Below are 17,977 nucleotides of genomic sequence, written 5' to 3' on the forward strand. Positions count from 1 at the left end.
TGTTTTCTTGATCACTTCATTGTTAATCACAAGTTTTCAAACCTAAACATCTGTCTAGTTTCATTTCCCCTATTTGTTATTATACACTCCACACTCAAAGTCACGAGTCTTAGACCAAAGGGTTTGGAAAAATTTAAAGGAACACGCAGACTTTTTGGGACTTTAGCTTATTCACCATATCCTCCAGAGTTAGATAAGTCCATACATATCCTTTTCATCTCCGTGCGTGCCGTAACTCTGTCTGACGCACCCACTGCTAACCTAGCTAAGCACAAAGACTGGAGGTAAATGGCTCCAGCTAGCATACTGCTCCCAATAAGTGACAAAATAACGCCAACATTTTCCTATTTACATGTTGTGATTTGTATAGTCACAGCGTGTACAAATAACAAGGTCACATGAGACACAGCCATCTTCTAACCATATTCAAACTGGGAACTATATTCTCAGAAGGCGAAGCACTGCTACTTGGGCGGAGTGATTTGCTCGCAGCACTTAAGAAGCAGTGCTTCGCCTTCTGAGAATATAGTTTTATTAAACTAAGATTCAAAAGCATATGAATGTTGTTCCTGCAAGAAAAATAAATGTTAGTTATGATTAATTAAAAAAATCTATCAGTCACTTTATGTAAGATCACCTGACTCTAAATCAGTCCGCATTTAACCTCTGAGCATGCTGACGTAACAGTACTTTGGGTGCACTTTCCTTCTTAACCAATTTGTATAAAAAGATATCTATGTGCATTTAAAACTCTTGACACTTTGCCATGGTGGGTAATTGTACCTTTCAATAACAACAACAACAATAAATGCACTTTTAGTTTAGTAATGGTACTATACAGGGGCGTTTCTAGGTTTGACGAAACGTCAGGGGCTGGGGTTATAAGATAACATGATTCGATACAGAGAATAATATTGTAGGCCTATATGCAGGGGGCAGACTGGTTCAAAAATTCAGCCCTGGCACTGTAGCCACACCAGCCCACATTACTACACAAACACACGCATTGAAATGTGAGGTATTATGGGGTTCTAAAATTCAGATTTCTCTGACCTACATATGCGCATTTTAAGGTGTTTGAAGGCCAAAAAAATTGGATAACAATTGCTTTAAAAGCATGTCAGTGGGCAGTAGCATAAATTATTTGTCAAGCAGATAACAGATTCGTAACCATGAGAACGAGGATAAATGTTGTAATGAATGATTCACAGTACAAAATGGAAATGCAGAATTTTTCTGCTTATTGTTGACAATACACAATCACATATTCCAAACAGGAATGGCCTTAAATGAGAAATCTTTCAAGGATTATTTTGCATAGATGTTACATTTCAATCAAACACCAGTGCAATCTTTTTGTGTCCAGAGGCAAATGAGCAATTTATATATAGCATTAAAGATTAGTTTCAGCAACTTTTTTCTTTTTAAAAGTTAGAAGTTAGAAAAAGCTGGTTTTCTTCTTTGATTAGTGCCAAAAACATTGATTAAGAAAGAAAAAAGTTGCTGAAACCAACTTTATGGGCTGGTGTGGCTACAGTGCCAGGGCTGAATTGATCATGTTATCTTATAACCCCAGTCCCTTACGTTTCGGCCTCAGCCCCTGATGTTTTTAAAACCTAGAAACGCCCCTGCATATAGCCTGAAAACATCTCTGACAGAGGACTGTCAGTCATATTTGTCAGTCAACTTTTCAAAATACATTTGGGGCCACACTCAAAACATTCGGGGCTTAAAAATCGACTGACGCTGCGTCTGGTAACAACAAGTAATAGATAGAAAAATATAAAAATTGATACAATGCTATAAAATAAAATAAAACAATGGTGCTTCTGTTTCATATGCATTTTCAATTTTCCTATTTGGCCTATATGTTGTCTTAACAATTTTGCATTGTGTTATTCATTTTTTACAGGACATTTTTGTTTACTTTTTCTGTCATTTTACTTTTCAGTTGAATGGGTCTTTGGATGGCATTGTTATGCTTAATAACATAATTTAGGACCAATGTAAATGTTTTGCAGGGATATAATTGAAGAATAACCCTGGTCATGATGCACTGACTATACACATCGAATATTGTGAAAGTGAAATTCTGTGAAAATACTTTGACAATCCTTTGAAAATACCTTGACAATCTCTCTCTCTCTCTCTCTCTCTCTCTCTCTCTCTCTCTCTCTCTCTCTCTCTCTCTCTCTCATCCTCAACGCCTCTTCCTTCCTTTCCCACCCAAAGTATGACTGTGGAGTAGCCAGAAGAGTGAAGTTTTCAGCATGTGAACAGCACAGATTTCCACGCGTAGAGTAAATCAGTGCACGTACTTCACAGTGATCGTAGAAATGCGCCATAACTCGTGGATACCCCTGTCGAGCTGGAAGATTCCATTGAAATGACAGATCCTGTATTTGGATAATTTTTAACGGATTATCTGAGAGAACACAATACACCAGTCATGCTGCATTTAATCTGCCTCTTGTGCCTCGTCGACATCTCTGGTGAGTAGCCTACTGTAGCTGCAAGTTTCCTCTCTGCAACAAAAAGCCCTGTTTCTTATTTTGCGTTCACTTAAAATTAAATAGTTACAAAGTTATCCTAATCATTACCACAAATGACTATAATAAAATAGTTTCCCTTTAAAATATCATATAGGCCTACTGTAGATCACTTTTGTAAAACCATATTTAATATCAGATCTTTTTCTTATAAATTTAACGATATGATGACGAAATGGTCACTAAATCCAAGTTACCAGATAGGCCTAATACTTGTATCTTTAGTAATTTGGCGATTAGTTTGATTAAAAAAAAAAAAAAAAAATGACAATAATAAAATGGTGGAAAATGGTCATACAACATTACATTATATTTATTAAAGTTCCTTGGTATAGGCTAGTCCTGTTTTGCATACTTTATCTAGCTGAATGAATATAAGCGTTAACAGAATAGTTATTTCTAAAAAATCTGTTCATGTGACTTGCTGATTTCAAAATAATTATTGATTGATTGATTGATTGATTGATTGATTGATTGATTAATTGATTGGTATGAGATGGCTCCTTGTCATAAATGCAATCTCACAGAAGCTGTCTAGCTGTAAGGTTTTGAGTTCAGTTATAAATTCAATTATGGTTTCAAATATCCAGATCAAAAAACCTTTATGGCCTATATTAGAATTTTTTTTTTGTTTTTTTCAATTCTACTCTGACAATACTATGGAGCCCCTAAAGGGACCTTTGCCAAAAATAAGTTTCTCGTGCACACGAAATAAGTTTATCAGGCGAAAGTCTGTATATTTTTATTTTTGCAAAGGTCCCTTTATAGGGGCTCCGTAACATACTATAAAACAAAAATATGTTGGCCAATTCTAAGCTCACAATACAACACACACACACACACACACACACACACACACACAATAAAACTACACTGACATATGGGACGGTTCAACTAGTATTAATTATTAATTATCTAATTAAAAATTAGATTTAACTGAAAGTTTTAACTATTTTTGCAATGTAGCTATTAAGAAGAAGGTATTTTAATTTATTTAGAAATGTCAGGGAAAGTTGTCACTTTTTTATTGTTGTCACATTTTAAATGTAATAAATGTATATATGATAATATAATTATTATTTATATTTTTGTATTGTACCTGTGTATGCTTAATTTTGCGGTTCATATTTGGTTTACTGTTTTAATTACATAAAAAGCATATAATAGGTTGTTCAATGTTAAGATGTAGACATTGTAGAAACAGCCTAAATATCAGGCCAATAACAGTGGAAATGTATATATATATATATATATATATATATATATATATATATATATATATATATATATATACATATATTATTGTTGCCTAGAATTTTAGGCATGTGCTGATATAGAAATTGCCTTTCAAAAATAAACCTGCCCTGAGAAATATTCACTGTGTAAATAGTGTGATAACTAGCCCCGGGCTTCTGTACATGTTTTCTTTACTTCGTCTATTCGTGGTGGAATGGTTGCTTCGGATCTTCTTTGTTTCCTGATATTGTTCTTGTGTTGAGAAGGGCACAGAGTGGCAGAAAGCCAGGGGGAAATGCAGGAATGTGGATGCACTATATAGTGGCTCCATTGTTGCTGATATTTTGTGATCCTAATGGAAAGAAACTGTACTGAATAAGTATAATTTTCATACTTAAGTGATGAGAATATTAACTTTCTAATGATGTTCATTTTATCTCATCAGCCATTGTTTTCTAATTTTATTAATCTGTATGAAATGTGTCCTCTACCAGATGCAGTTATGGATCTCATCATGACCTCTAACGGATCCACATCTGCTCATCATTTCCGCCTCTCCTGCATCTCTGGAGAGCGTGACACCGACGGCATTCAACTGAGCATCAAAAAAGACAACAGCATTGTCCTACGTGCAGATACTCCTAAATTTACTGTGGAGAGGCCACAGACTAAAGAAGTGGTGGCTACTGGATTTACAGGCTTTGACCATAGTGGGATTTTTAACTGTCAATCAAAAAGGGGCTCTGACCAACCTGCCAATGTTACACTTATCAACAACTACAGCAAAGGTATGGTGACCAGAGTAAAACATATTTAACTTAAAGGGATAGTTCACCCAAAAATGAAACATTATCTTCAAAAGAATATATATTAAAGAATGTTTCAGCTGTTTTTATTTATTTACAATGAGAGTCAATGGGGTCCAAAACAACACTGGACCCCACTGACTGACTGTATGACATTTTTTTTAAATACTTGTTTGTGTTCTGCAGAAGATAGTAAGTCATACAGGTTTGGAACTACACAATGGTGAGTAAATGTAATGTTGTAATGTAAATAAAGGTAAAGTAAATGTTTCTCAGGAGTTCACACATTCATATAATAAGATTATCTGAGTAAAGGTTATGTGTATTTGGCGTGCTGTCCGAGGGGAGGGCTCTGAGCTCGGAATTTTTAGAGTTGGTTGATTATCTGAACGTGCTCCTCCAGAACTTTGTTAATAAAACATCATAATGTGGGTTAATGACATTTTTGAATGAACTATCCCTTTAAAACCTAAACAGTTTGGCAAAAAAAGATTTTAAAAATATGATTACTATTATTATTATTATTATGTCTTATTAGGTCACTTTAGACCTGCAAGTGTCACTCTGACGGCCAATAAAGGAGACACAGTGCTTCTAATCATGAATGTCATTCACACAGAAAGACGAGATATTGTTTGGAGTTTCAATGGTCAGTATAGCTTTTATCTTATTCTTTGCGATTTCACAAGACACATTTCCAAAAATGTTATGCATATTGGTACAGCAATTGATAAGAATATGTTTTAAATGTTATACAAACACACACACACACACTAAATATATATATATTAGGGCTGTCAAACAGGTTAATCGCGATTAATCGCATCCAAAATAAAAGTTTGTGTTTAAATAATATATATGTGTGCACCGTGTATAATTAAATTTGTATATATAAATACACACACATGCTTGTATATATTTAAGAAAAATGTGTAATTTATATATTAAAAAAAATTATATTTATATATAATATAAATTATATATAAATATATACAGTATATGTATGCAAATATTTATTAAATATATACATGCATTTGTGTGTATTTATATATACAAAATAATTATACACAGTACACACACATATATTATGTAAACACAAACTTTTATTTTGGATGCGATTAATCGCGATTAATCTTTTGACAGCCCTAATATATATATATATATATATATATATGTATATATTTATATATAATATATATATGTATATATTTATCACTCACATATATTTGTTATATAAAGTCACTATTGCATATCAGAAATGGATGAGCAATTTACATGCAAGTATATTCTGATTTATTTTAGGTAACTACTATTCCATGACTCCTGTTGCTGATGTTCAGAACCGCACAGCAGTTCTGGATCTGGAGAAAGTTGATGAAAGCAGGGCAGGGATTTACAGTGCCAGATATGTTGGCAACAGTGCTCTTTTTAGTGCCTGGATGCGCCTCATCGTTCGAGGTATCCTAATCAGTATCATATTACCGATTTAGATGTGTTCAAGACTTTGGATTTTATATCTTATTGCTTGATTTTCTTACCTATGTATTTTTCAGAATGCCCAAAGAACAAATGGGGCTCCGACTGTGACAAGGACTGTCCGGAATGCTTGAATGGAGGCGTGTGCCATGACAAAGATGGAGATTGTGTTTGCCCTCCAGGGTTTATGGGAATGCGCTGTGAGACAGGTAAATGAAAACCATCTCTATGAAACTGATCATTCATGTCTGCAGAGACTGTCTATTTAAGAACTTAAACATGCAAATCCTTTTTTGTGATTTTGGGCTTGCAGCCTGTCGTGAAGGAATGTTTGGTCGGAACTGCCAGGAATCCTGTACGACAGTGAATGGATGCCAGGGCTTGAGTTTCTGTCTCACTGATCCTTACGGCTGTTCTTGTGCCAGCGGCTGGCATGGAGACCGCTGTCGTAAACGTGAGTTTAACATGAGATCCCTTTATATAATAACTGTTCCCTCCATGTATCATCATATTATGCTTTGCAGAAAGGATTCAGTTGTGCATTAAAGTTGAAACAGGTGCTGTTGGAGTCTGCCAGTAAAAATTCAGTTTCCATCAAACTGACCAAGATAAATAGTTCTTACTGGTCTGTGCATTTCTTCTAGTCTTTGTGGTGTAGTTTCCACCTCAGAGTAAAAAAGTGAGTGAGATAAAGTTTAAAATAACAAATAAAGTCACACTGTAAGATATGAAGTCACACTGTAAAATATAAAATAGCAATCACAGGAAATAAAGTCACAATAGAGCATTATATCAGATTTAATCTGATATAAAACCAGATTGTGTGATATATAATGTAAGAAAAGAAAGTTGCAATTGTGGAAGTAAATTCGCAATTAAGATAAATAAATCCGCAACTGTGAAAATAAAGGTGCAATTAAGAAAAGTTACAATAACGAAATATAAAGTGAGATATAAAGTCACAATTATGACAAAAAATGTTTCAGTTGTGAGTCTCAATTGCAGAAAAAACAGGCTTCCATACTGTTAGTTACACAAAACATTTCCAAACGCTTACACTTAAACTTCTTGAGGTCAGAGCTCAGGTATTAAAACATGTCTTATTGAATTCTTATAAAATGCATGTTTAATTGATGTAAACAATACTTTACTTTACAAACTTGTAAATGCTCTTATTTTCATAGCCTGTCTTGAAGGAACGTATGGCGCTGACTGTCTTTTAATTTGCAACTGCGAGAACAAAGGCAAATGCAATCGATTCAGTGGCTGCCAATGTCCCATAGGCTGGAGAGGGCAATACTGTGAGAAATCAGGTAAGTCTTCAAGACTACTTTTCCATCTGCTCCAAAATCTATAGAGTTTGTTCCTCTTGGCGCCGTTTATCCAACCTTATCCCTCTTTCAGATAGTGTTCCAGAGATTTTGGATATGGCCAGTTACCTGGAGGGAAACTTGAACTCCAGCCACAAGATCACATGCTCTGCAACAGGCCATCCGCTGCCTAGCCATATGAGTATCGAGCTACGCAAGCTGGAAAGCACCGTTCTTAAGGTGAAAGAGTCATAAGTATTGGAAGTTTGGTAACTCTTTACTTAAAGGGATAGTTCACCCAAAAATGAACATCTTGTCATTACTTACTCACCCTCAAGCTGCTACAAACCTGTATGAGTTTCTTTCTTCAGTTGAACACAAAAGAAGATATGTTAAAGAATATTGGTAACCAGACAGTTGACGGCCGACATTGACTTACATCAGGGTTCACCAATCTCGGTCCTGGAGGGCCACTGTCCTGCAGAGTTTAGCTCCAACCAGCTCCAACACACCTGTTTGAAAGTTTCTAGTATGCCTAGTGAGACCTTGATTAGCTGGTTCAGGTGTGTTTAATTGGGGTTGGAGCAAAACTCTGCAGGACAGCGGCCCTCCAGGACCGAGATTGGTGAACCCTGACTTACATAGTAGGAAAAAAAATACTATGGATGTCAATGGGTCCATCAACTGTCTGGTTACCAATATTCTTTAACATATCTTCTTTTGTGTTCAACTGAAGAAAGAAACTCATACAGGTTTGGAACAACATGAGGGTGAGTAAAATTTTCATTTTTGGGTGAACTATTACTTTAAACCCTTTATGTTTAATGCATTAAGAGGAATTCATAATGTGCATTATAATGCATTATATATTTTTAATAAATAATTGCAACCAAAGTCAAAAATAATAATATTATATACATATATATATATACATATAATAATAATACAAATAATATTTGTAGATTCCTTGTTACATCTGAAATTGGTTGTTTGTCATGTGTTTTAATGCACTAGATGTTCTAAAGGTGTATTATAATATCAAAAGGCATAACTAATTCATTACAGTACTTTTATAATATATTATACAGGCTTTAAGTAAAGTTTTGCCTGATGGGTAACAAAAAGTTGCATATGATGTTTAAAGAAAGAATGATTGTAAAGTGAAAAATTTGAAAGTATTGTCGGGTCTATCTTTCTAATCTTTTTGATTGTCTACTGTTTTTACTAATTCCTCAGGCGTCCCACACTAACATGGACTCCATAAAAAGCACAGCTCACTTTGAGATCCCACGGCTGTCTGTAGAGCATAGTGGTTTGTGGGAATGTCGAGTCTCCACCAATGGTGGGCAGGATTCTTTCAAGTTTACCTTAACTGTGAAAGGTGAGATTAATTTTAGAAATCGGTTTGTTCTAGTGATGTTCTCTCTAGCTGAAGACCCTTAAATTTGCACTTTGTTGTGAACTAGAGCCACCCTACCCAACCACAGCTCCTAAACTGCTGTCGAGAAGTAGCAAACAACTGGTTGTAAAGCCAGTGGACATTTACATGGGTGACGGTCCCATTATTTCCACTAAACTGCTTTACAAACCAGTGGATACAGAAGACTCCTGGTCCTCCATCATAGGTGAGGAATTGTAAATTGCTTCTGTTTTTTAGGAATTCCTACATTAGGTTCATTCTCATGTAGAATCATCAATATACAAGTCATAGATATACAGTATAATCAATTTTTTTTTTTTTTAACTTAGTGTATGGCAACGATCAAATCACATTACCGAACCTGAAGCCCTCAACCAGATACCATGTCCGTGTACAACTCACTCGTCCAGGAAACGGAGGAGAGGGTCCTTTGGGTCCAGCGGCAATCATGGAGACTGACTGTCCAGGTGAGAATGAATCAAACTAGAACTGAAAATGACTTGATTGTAGAGAAATATGGGGGAAATGCCCCCCTTAATAACATATGTACAGATGAGTTTCAGTTTAACATGTAAAGGATGTACTTACTATTAGAGTAAGATGGCCCCCTACCTGTGGCACACAATAAAAACCTCCAGTAAACCTGTCCCAACTATACATGTAAAAAACATCTGATATATATCAAAACATGATAAATATAAATGTAATGAATGGAATAATAATTATCAAATAAAATAATAAAAACATCAGCAACAAAATGCCACTTCTTAGGGGGACATCTTACCCCAGAGGTAATGGTCTCATGTAATCATATTTAAAAACTATCATAGTATTTATTAATATTTTGAATCAGCTTTTATTTTTTTGTTAAAATTTTAGTAATTTTATGTGCTTTGTCATTTTTATTAGTTTTTTTTTATATTTCTATATAGCTTTAATTCATTTTTATTTCAGTTTTACTGTAGTTTTTGTACTGTAGTTATTAGATGCCAAGGCAATATTTATAATTTATTTTATTCTATTCAGCATTTATTTTAATTTCCAAAAACAATTTTCAGTGGCTTTAGTTAACGATAACAATGCCGAGTCTAATTTTAACAAATATTGGGCTTATTTTTTTAAACGAAAAGTTATTGTACAAATTCATCAAATCAATTTCTGCGTCCACAAGTCCCCCGTTAACAAACGGCCATCTAATATCTAACATAAAATAAAGTCCCTGATCGCTATTATTTTGTCTAAACATTAAATAAATGTGTTCAGATGAGATTAAATGACATCTATGGTCAAGAGAATAAATAAAGGTAGGAGCATCTTCCCCCGTCTTACCCTATAATGAGAAGAACAGTGGGATTCTTTGGGGAGAAGATGGAGTTTTGGATGATGTTGACATGGATGTCTCAAAATCTGGAGAAACGGACTGGAAACAGGTCTTTAGATAAACAATATATTGACTGTTGATTATCAGTCTTTGAGAGCAGTATAGTTTTTACATAGCTCAGCTGCGGCACACAGCTTCTGATTGCGTATTCTGTGTCGCTAGAGCCCACGGCCAGGCCGGAGATTGATTCCAACTCATTGGAGGGCCGTAATGCCACCATCAGGTGGTCCCTGATTGGCAGGTACCACAAGGCCACTGGCTTTTTAGTGCAGCTCTACGGACCACACGGAGAGAAGCTGTGGGAGGAAACCACCTTGCTTAATGTGCTTTCCATCAAGCTCTACAATCTGGAGTACCACAGGGACTACCAAGTGGTCGTCCGGCTGGTAAACTGCGGCAGCCTTGGGCCCCCATCAAAGCCACACCATATTCACATCTATAAGCAGGGTAACAGAAATCTTGCATGACCCCAAGTAGGCGCAAGTAGATGACTGACTATAGAATAGGACATTAATGTTAGACACTAGACAGGGTGTGGTAGAAGGCAACAAACTCATAAGTGTGTCATAGTGTGAAATTAAATTGAAAAGGCAAAATTGTGTATGGTCTCTCTCCAGGCCCTTCTTCCCCACGGAACGTTCATGCAGATGCCCTGTCCATCAATGCAGTTAGGCTTCGCTGGCAGCCCCCCGAGGACCCCAATGGAGGCATTGTGAAATACAGCATTGAGTACCAGCCAGTGGGCCAGGGCAGCTTGCACCCTTGGGTGGACACAGACGATGGCAACAAAACCACGAAGGATGTGACCTCCCTCAATGGGAGCACGTTGTACCAGTTTAGGGTGAGGGCTTTCTCCAAGGCGCCAGGGGAGTGGAGCAAGTTCGTACAAGCCAGGACGCGTGAAGACGGTAAGAGACCAGAAAGAATTAATGGTAGAAAGCCTACTGTAAATCCTCTCCTAAAATGTTCTCTCTCATAAAAAGGCACCTACCTTATTTCATATCATTCAGGATTCTCCAGCTTTATTCCCACCACTCAACATGTTGGGCGGCCAATGGCTGAGGATCATCAGCTTCTTTGGGCTGTGGTTGGGTCAGTGGGTGTAACCTGTGTGACCATTCTTCTGGCCCTCCTGGCTCTCTTCTGCATTCGGAAATCTGTCCTTAAACGAAGACGGACATTCACCTATCAGTCTGGATCGGTGAGTGGACACTTTATTTGTATTGTGTATGTACAAGGGCAGCAAAATATTTTTAACAACCTATAGATGTTGAAATCTGTGTTGACATAAACTTAATGCTTCATCACAGTGGGATAGACATGACATGAATTATTTTTTAAATAGTACGTTTATTTAGCAAGGATGCATTAAATTGATCAAAAGAGACAGTTAAGACTTTTACATTGTTAAAAAAAACTATTTAAAAAAAATGCTGTTCTTTTGAACTTTCTATTTAATGCATCACAGTTTCCACAAAAAAAGAAAAATGTATCATGGTTTCCATAAAAAAATTAAGCAGTAAGAAAGCACCTCTCAGAAAGCAATCACGAACGGACAGAGAGAAACGTGATTTCAATTGGCCACTGATATATTCAAAACATATTTTAAACAGTAATGTATATATTCATAAATTTCTTGTAAAATAGTTATTGTCTTGTACTGCTTGAAGGTTGAGGATCCAAATGCAGTATTTATTGAATCAAAGTCCAAAAACAGGCAAAGGTCATAAACACAGGTAGACAATCCAAAACACACAACAGGGTAGAAGGCACGGCAAACAGGATAATCAAAAAAAAAGAAAAAAAGGGAGAGGATCAAAACCACGGAAACAGAAAACCAGATAGAGCGTGCAGAATTGCAGTGTTGACACATACAAGACTTCGCAATGAATGACTGTGTAGACCAGGCTTCTATAGGCAGAGGTAATGAGCTAATGAGACACAGCTGAATGCAATTACACATGATGAGTCCGGGCAGTGAGTTTGTAAGGGAATGAGTATGTGATGGAGTGCCCCCTGATGGCTCTCAAGGGCACTCCAGCTGGTGAGCATGACAGTTATATTTACTGACTTTAAGTGGATTTGACTATAAGTACTATAACAATAATAAGCACAAAAGTGAAAAACACATGCAATTTCAGGGAGAAGAGACTATCCTACAGTTCAACTCAGGGACTCTCACACTGACCCGACGACCAAAGCCTTCCCCAGAGCCCCTCACCTATCCCATATTGGAGTGGGAGGACATTAAGTTTGAGGATGTCATTGGAGAAGGGAACTTTGGTCAGGTCATCAAGGCCATGGTCAAAAAAGACGGCGTAAAAATGAGTGCTGCGATTAAAATGCTCAAGGGTAAGACAACAAGCCGACACAGCATTGTTAGCCAAGGTCTGTTTTTACATGACTGTGATCCGTTTTGTGCACCTGCAGAGTTCGCCTCAGAGAATGACCATCGAGACTTTGCCGGTGAACTAGAAGTGCTGTGTAAATTGGGACAGCATCAAAACATAATCAATCTCATTGGTGCCTGTGAGAACAGAGGTGAGTACGCCACCTACTGGTATTACATAGAATTATGGTCAATGGTCATATAATAAAAATGTGCCTCACAGAGTTGAATTTAGAAATTCTAAGGAGAGTTTGACACAGTAATGTTAATAAGACTTCATATCACTTTTGTCGAAGTGCATGATTTGATTTGATTACTTTATTATCCCCATGGGGAAATTTTTGTTGCCTGTGTTTCAACATGCGTACACACAAAGAACCAACAATATTTACCAACAAACCAACCAACAAATTATTGGGCTCAGATGCCCATATGTATATATTTTCCTCTAGTGCAGACATGTGACAGCTTCTATTATCCACAGGTTACCTTTACATTGCCATTGAATATGCAGCTTATGGGAATCTTTTGGACTTCCTAAGGAAGAGTCGTGTCCTAGAGACCGATCCTGCCTTTGCCAAGGAGCACGGAACTGCCTCCACACTCACCTCCCAGCAGCTCTTGCAGTTTGCTGCTGATGTAGCAACTGGCATGCACTACCTTAGTGACAAACAGGTATAAAAAGAGGTGTATATTTAAGAACATGTGGATGGGCAAAATTAATTGACACACTGGCCAAGTGTCATATTTATTGCCCGCAATGTTGCAGTTTGTTTATTTTTCAATTTTTTATTTAAATAATTTTGTAAATTAATCATTTTTATTAATAGTAATTCGTTTTTTTTTTTAATTGAATTAAAAAATATATTATATTAAAATGTATCTTTCAATTTAATGCGGCTAATATCGATTTTATGCCTTTTTCTTTTCTTCTCTTTTTTTATACAGTATGTCCTAATTCTGTGTCTGGTTATCTTGTTTGTGTGTAAACAGTTCATCCACAGAGATTTGGCTGCCAGAAATGTACTTGTGGGAGAAAGCCTAGTTGCAAAAATTGCAGATTTTGGCCTCTCACGTGGTGAGGAGGTGTATGTCAAAAAGACCATGGTGAGGACTATATCCATGAGATGATATTAGATGATAAAACTCAATGGTCCTTCCTTACTCAGCCTTTTGAGTGCATTGTTTATCCACCCTTTATGTTATCAGTCAGGTTCACGCTTAAATAGTGTTCTGGTGGACTTACATATAAAATAATTTGACTGAAATTCAAAAATTACTCATGAAACTGGTTAAAATTTGCTCCTTCTTTGTCTCAGGGAAGACTGCCTGTGCGATGGATGGCCATCGAGTCACTAAACTACAGTGTCTACACTACAAAGAGTGATGTGTAAGTGCAATGAATAATTTGTGTGGTTTTTGCCGAGATAAACATCGTTATGAACATCTCATGCCTTATTATTTTTTAAATTTCAGTGTCTGACCCTTTAATTTCTACTTAAAGAAAATGAAATATTTAAAACACCAAGTGATATGCTAATATTTCAATCCAAATGAACATGCCTTCATCCTTCTCAATTTGTAATGGGCAACTGATAAATAAGCAGGAAGGAACTGATAACAAACCAGGAAGCTCAAATTTAGCATGCTCCACAAGACCACAGTGCCTCTATCAAAACGGCCTATTTTTACCCACTTGAGAACATTGCCCACTGAACATTTCGAAAACAACTTGACCAACATGACTTGCAAACATAGTTTTCTCCAGTAGATCGGTTTGTTATTGATTTCCCACAAAGCCTGGAGTTTGATTGCATAGACCAGTGGTTCCCACACTCGGTTATGCAAAACTGAGTTTTTCTGTTCACTTAATTCTACCCCACCTTAAAATTCCATTCCAAGGTAGAAAGGCATCAAGGCATGTCTGAATCCAATGGTAGCTTCACTTCCTGTCTCCTGAGATACCTTCATCTGATGGATTTTTGAAGGCAGCATAGATGTATGGCTTGCCATGCATTTGATATCCCACAATCCTATACTTTCCATTCTGAGACAGTTTAGCTAAAAAAAAATAAAGATTGCGTCTGAAAGTTGCAGTTGATCACTTTGTCACTTTGTGTGTAAATGTATGTTTTTCACCGATTTTCACTTCTCATGTCATTTCTAGCGAGAAATTACTATTGGAGTAAATAAATATTTGTTTAGTTATCATCGAAGCTCGCTCTATTTTGCTGTAGATCATTAAACCGTTGCGCTACCTCAGAAGTCTGTCCGAAATCAGTTTTGTGAGGTATATTCGCCCGCTAACGCTGCCTACAAAGTCATTTCATGATAAGGCACAAGTCAGCTGAATACGTTTTCGGACACAGCCATAAATACAGCCACTTGCTTCGATACTGAATGAATGAATGACTCAATGGCTCACTGATTAATACTGTGGCTCACCTCCACCTACTGGCGGTTTTAGTTTGATATTTAAAAGTATCACTTAGTTTTCACCATTATTTCAAATTTCTCTGCTGAACTTTTTCATTTAAAACATTATCTCATAACACTATTTATGCCATTGTAATTGCATTCATGCCAGGTAAATATTGTCCCTAAATGGAAAAGGTGTGACTTAAGTCTAAGTGGAAGAGAGGAGGTAATCAGAAGGATGACTCACTGTAAAAAAGTTTGGGAACCAAGCTTTAGCTTTAACATACTGTAATTGACAGTAGAGGAATGGATGGGCTTTTTTTCTCTACTGAAAATTCAGCTTTGTCATTATCTTTATAAATATACTGTCACATGTGGTAGCAATCCAACACGAAGAATACCATAATTCATTCTAAATCATCTTTTTAATCCAACAACAGAAATACATAGAAGAATTTCAGGCGAAACATAAACACTTGCCACATGTAATGTTAACAAAACACAGACAAAGAACAGAGCAAAACAGGAGGTACTTATACACAGAGATAACAAGGGAACTAATTAGACGACAGGTGAATGTAATAATTAACTAATGAGAAACCAAGTAAACTAACAAGGGTGATGATAATGCAACACTGAAAGGATATACAGGAAACCAAATCACATTAATAAAAACAATAAAACTAAACATAACACTGACATGTACATTTAAATAAATTGTTTTAAAATACATATTAAAATGGAAAACTTTAAATTGTAATAATATTTTACAATATTATTGTTTTTAATGCAATTTGATCAAATAAATGCAGCTTTGATGAGCATAAGAGACATCTTTCAAAAACATTCATTCAAAATCGTACAACCGCCAAGCTTTTGAACGGTAGTGTAGACCAGGTTCAGAATTTGTCCTTGTGTTTTTCCGAGCTATTTTTAAATCATTGGTATGTAAATGTGCTAAATAGATGTTAGCCATTGCATTGAGTCTCTCACCATGCGCACAATTTCTTTTAAGACGTCATGTCACCAGCTATCATTTTAATAATATTGTAGCTTCTTCTTTAATCTTTATTATCCTTTAATTTAAATATCTGTCTTGGGCTTTCAGGTGGTCTTTTGGAGTTCTTCTGTGGGAAATTGTAAGTTTAGGTAAGTTCGCTCATTTAGTTTTAATGAATTGTCTACTGCCTCAATGCATTGTAAAGATGTTTCAGCGTGATGAAGGCTATGAATCTGTTCTCCTCAAGGTGGGACTCCATACTGTGGGATGACCTGTGCTGAGCTCTATGAGAAGCTTCCTCAGGGCTACAGAATGGAGCAGCCCAGGAACTGTGATGATGAAGTGTAAGCACAGACGTTCATGTATTCTAGTAGCCACTTTCCATATTGATCAACTGTAGTTGTATTAATAATTGTAATTATAATCCCCTGTATAATAATAATCCATACAGGTATGAACTTATGAGGCAGTGCTGGCGAGATAGACCCCATGAGCGACCACCATTTTCACAAATATCTGTCCAGCTCAATCGGATGCAAGAGGCTAGGAAGGTAAGGAAAAATGGGCTGATGCTTGCATTTGTAATTTGTAAACACTGTCATGCTATCTTGCGTTCGGATGCCCGGTGTCTGGGAAAACAATCATATGAGACACTTCTGGGAGGTCATTATGCCAAATCATTCTGATGACAAATTTTGGCTCAGGCATTTCAGAATGATCAAAACATTTGAGATACTGTGCAATGAAAATGATCCGCTGGTTAATCCAATCACATCCACTGTTGAGGCAAAGTCATGTGAGTTTTTTGTTGCACATTGAGGGATAAAAAAAAAAAAAAAAACGATATCCCAAAATGCATAATATGTGGATGGAAGCATAGCTAGTGTCACATGAACCTTCAGAAATCATTCTAATATGCTGATTTGGTTTCCTTAAGAAACACTTTATTATTATCAATGTTGAAAATGGCTTGATATTTATTTGTGGAAACCGTGACAATTTTTTCAGGATATTTTGATGAATAGAAAGTGCAAAATAACAGCAAATCTGTTGTAACATTATAAATGCATACTAACGCCATTGATCAATTAAAAAAAACAAAACAATTCTGACCACAAACTTTTAAACAGGGGTTTATATTTCATGTCAATAGCACAAATATGAGCACTAATTCAGGTCCAGTTGTATCTGCATGTAGCCATCAACCAACCTCTAACTCTTGTCTTTCATCCAGGCTTATGTCAACATGGCTCTCTTTGAGAACTTCACTTATGCTGGAATAGATGCTACAGCCGAAGAGGCCTGACTACCAGCCCCCCCAGACCCAAGAAGGGTTCACAGCCCAAGGGAGGCTCATCACAGTAGGGCTTTGCGTTACTGTCACTCCCCTGTGGCCAGGTTCCATCAGTCAAAGAGACACTCCACCAAGACCACATGGCTATAGAGAACAGACTGTGAAAGGACACTCTTAGGAGCTGTGACTCTAGGATTCATATCTCAGGACATGTTGGCCTTGGATTACTCAAGAGGAAGTGGAACCTACAATATAAGCTACGGATGTAGCACGCTGGGTCTGTGGGGATCTGGACCATGCATTGAACTCTTTTTCCATCATTTTATTGGGAGGTTGTTGGAATGGACATACATCAAATGGACAAAAGCACCAGTATTATTCAGTGTAGCACTTGAGAAGTCAATGTAACTCATTTGTTCACCTTGAGTGAGTTCTGTACATAATGTTTATGTTGTTTATCAGACCGTAGAAAGCCACTAAAGATTTTTAAGCTCTTTTTATTGTTTTTTACGTATGACGTATGTATAACATTCTATATCCACCCTATAACCATTTAAAGAATGTTAGAGAATGTTTACTTTGATAAATAAAGCATCATTGTGGTGATAGAACTCATCACAGAGGCATTTTGAGACAACTCTAGACACTCCACTGATAGGAACAGAAACTACTTTTTCTCTCTTCAAGTAGTGGGGTTG

The 17,977-nt window shown here is 36.5% G+C and overlaps 1 protein-coding gene across 3 annotated transcripts; it reads left to right on the top strand.

Annotated features, from left to right (window-relative positions):
• The first annotated feature begins 1,630 nt into the window (after positions 1-1,630).
• On the top strand, positions 1,631-17,929 carry tie1 (tyrosine kinase with immunoglobulin-like and EGF-like domains 1). Of its 3 annotated transcripts, XM_079883650.1 has the most exons (24): positions 1,631-1,765; positions 2,233-2,492; positions 4,280-4,573; positions 5,130-5,240; positions 5,894-6,049; positions 6,145-6,276; positions 6,381-6,521; positions 7,252-7,380; positions 7,472-7,617; positions 8,614-8,758; positions 8,844-9,002; positions 9,127-9,264; positions 10,341-10,625; positions 10,796-11,086; positions 11,189-11,379; positions 12,320-12,530; positions 12,609-12,719; positions 13,052-13,242; positions 13,561-13,674; positions 13,887-13,957; positions 16,094-16,134; positions 16,233-16,329; positions 16,437-16,536; positions 17,220-17,929. In XM_079883650.1, the coding sequence occupies exons 2-24, from the start codon at positions 2,450-2,452 to the stop codon at positions 17,289-17,291; spliced, it is 3,369 nt and encodes a 1,122-aa protein (XP_079739776.1). In that variant the 5' UTR covers positions 1,631-1,765; positions 2,233-2,449; the 3' UTR covers positions 17,292-17,929. The 3 variants fall into 3 exon arrangements, with proteins under 3 accessions (XP_079739776.1, XP_079739777.1, XP_079739778.1); XM_079883651.1 differs by lacking the exon at positions 10,341-10,625 and having other exon boundaries at positions 1,668-1,755; positions 17,220-17,919; XM_079883652.1 differs by lacking the exon at positions 10,341-10,625 and having other exon boundaries at positions 1,712-1,765; positions 17,220-17,919.
• The last annotated feature ends 48 nt before the right edge of the window (positions 17,930-17,977 follow it).

The sequence above is a fragment of the Squalius cephalus genome, assembly GCF_949319135.1.
Source record: "Squalius cephalus genome assembly, chromosome: 10".
NCBI classification, from domain to species: domain Eukaryota; kingdom Metazoa; phylum Chordata; class Actinopteri; order Cypriniformes; family Leuciscidae; genus Squalius; species Squalius cephalus.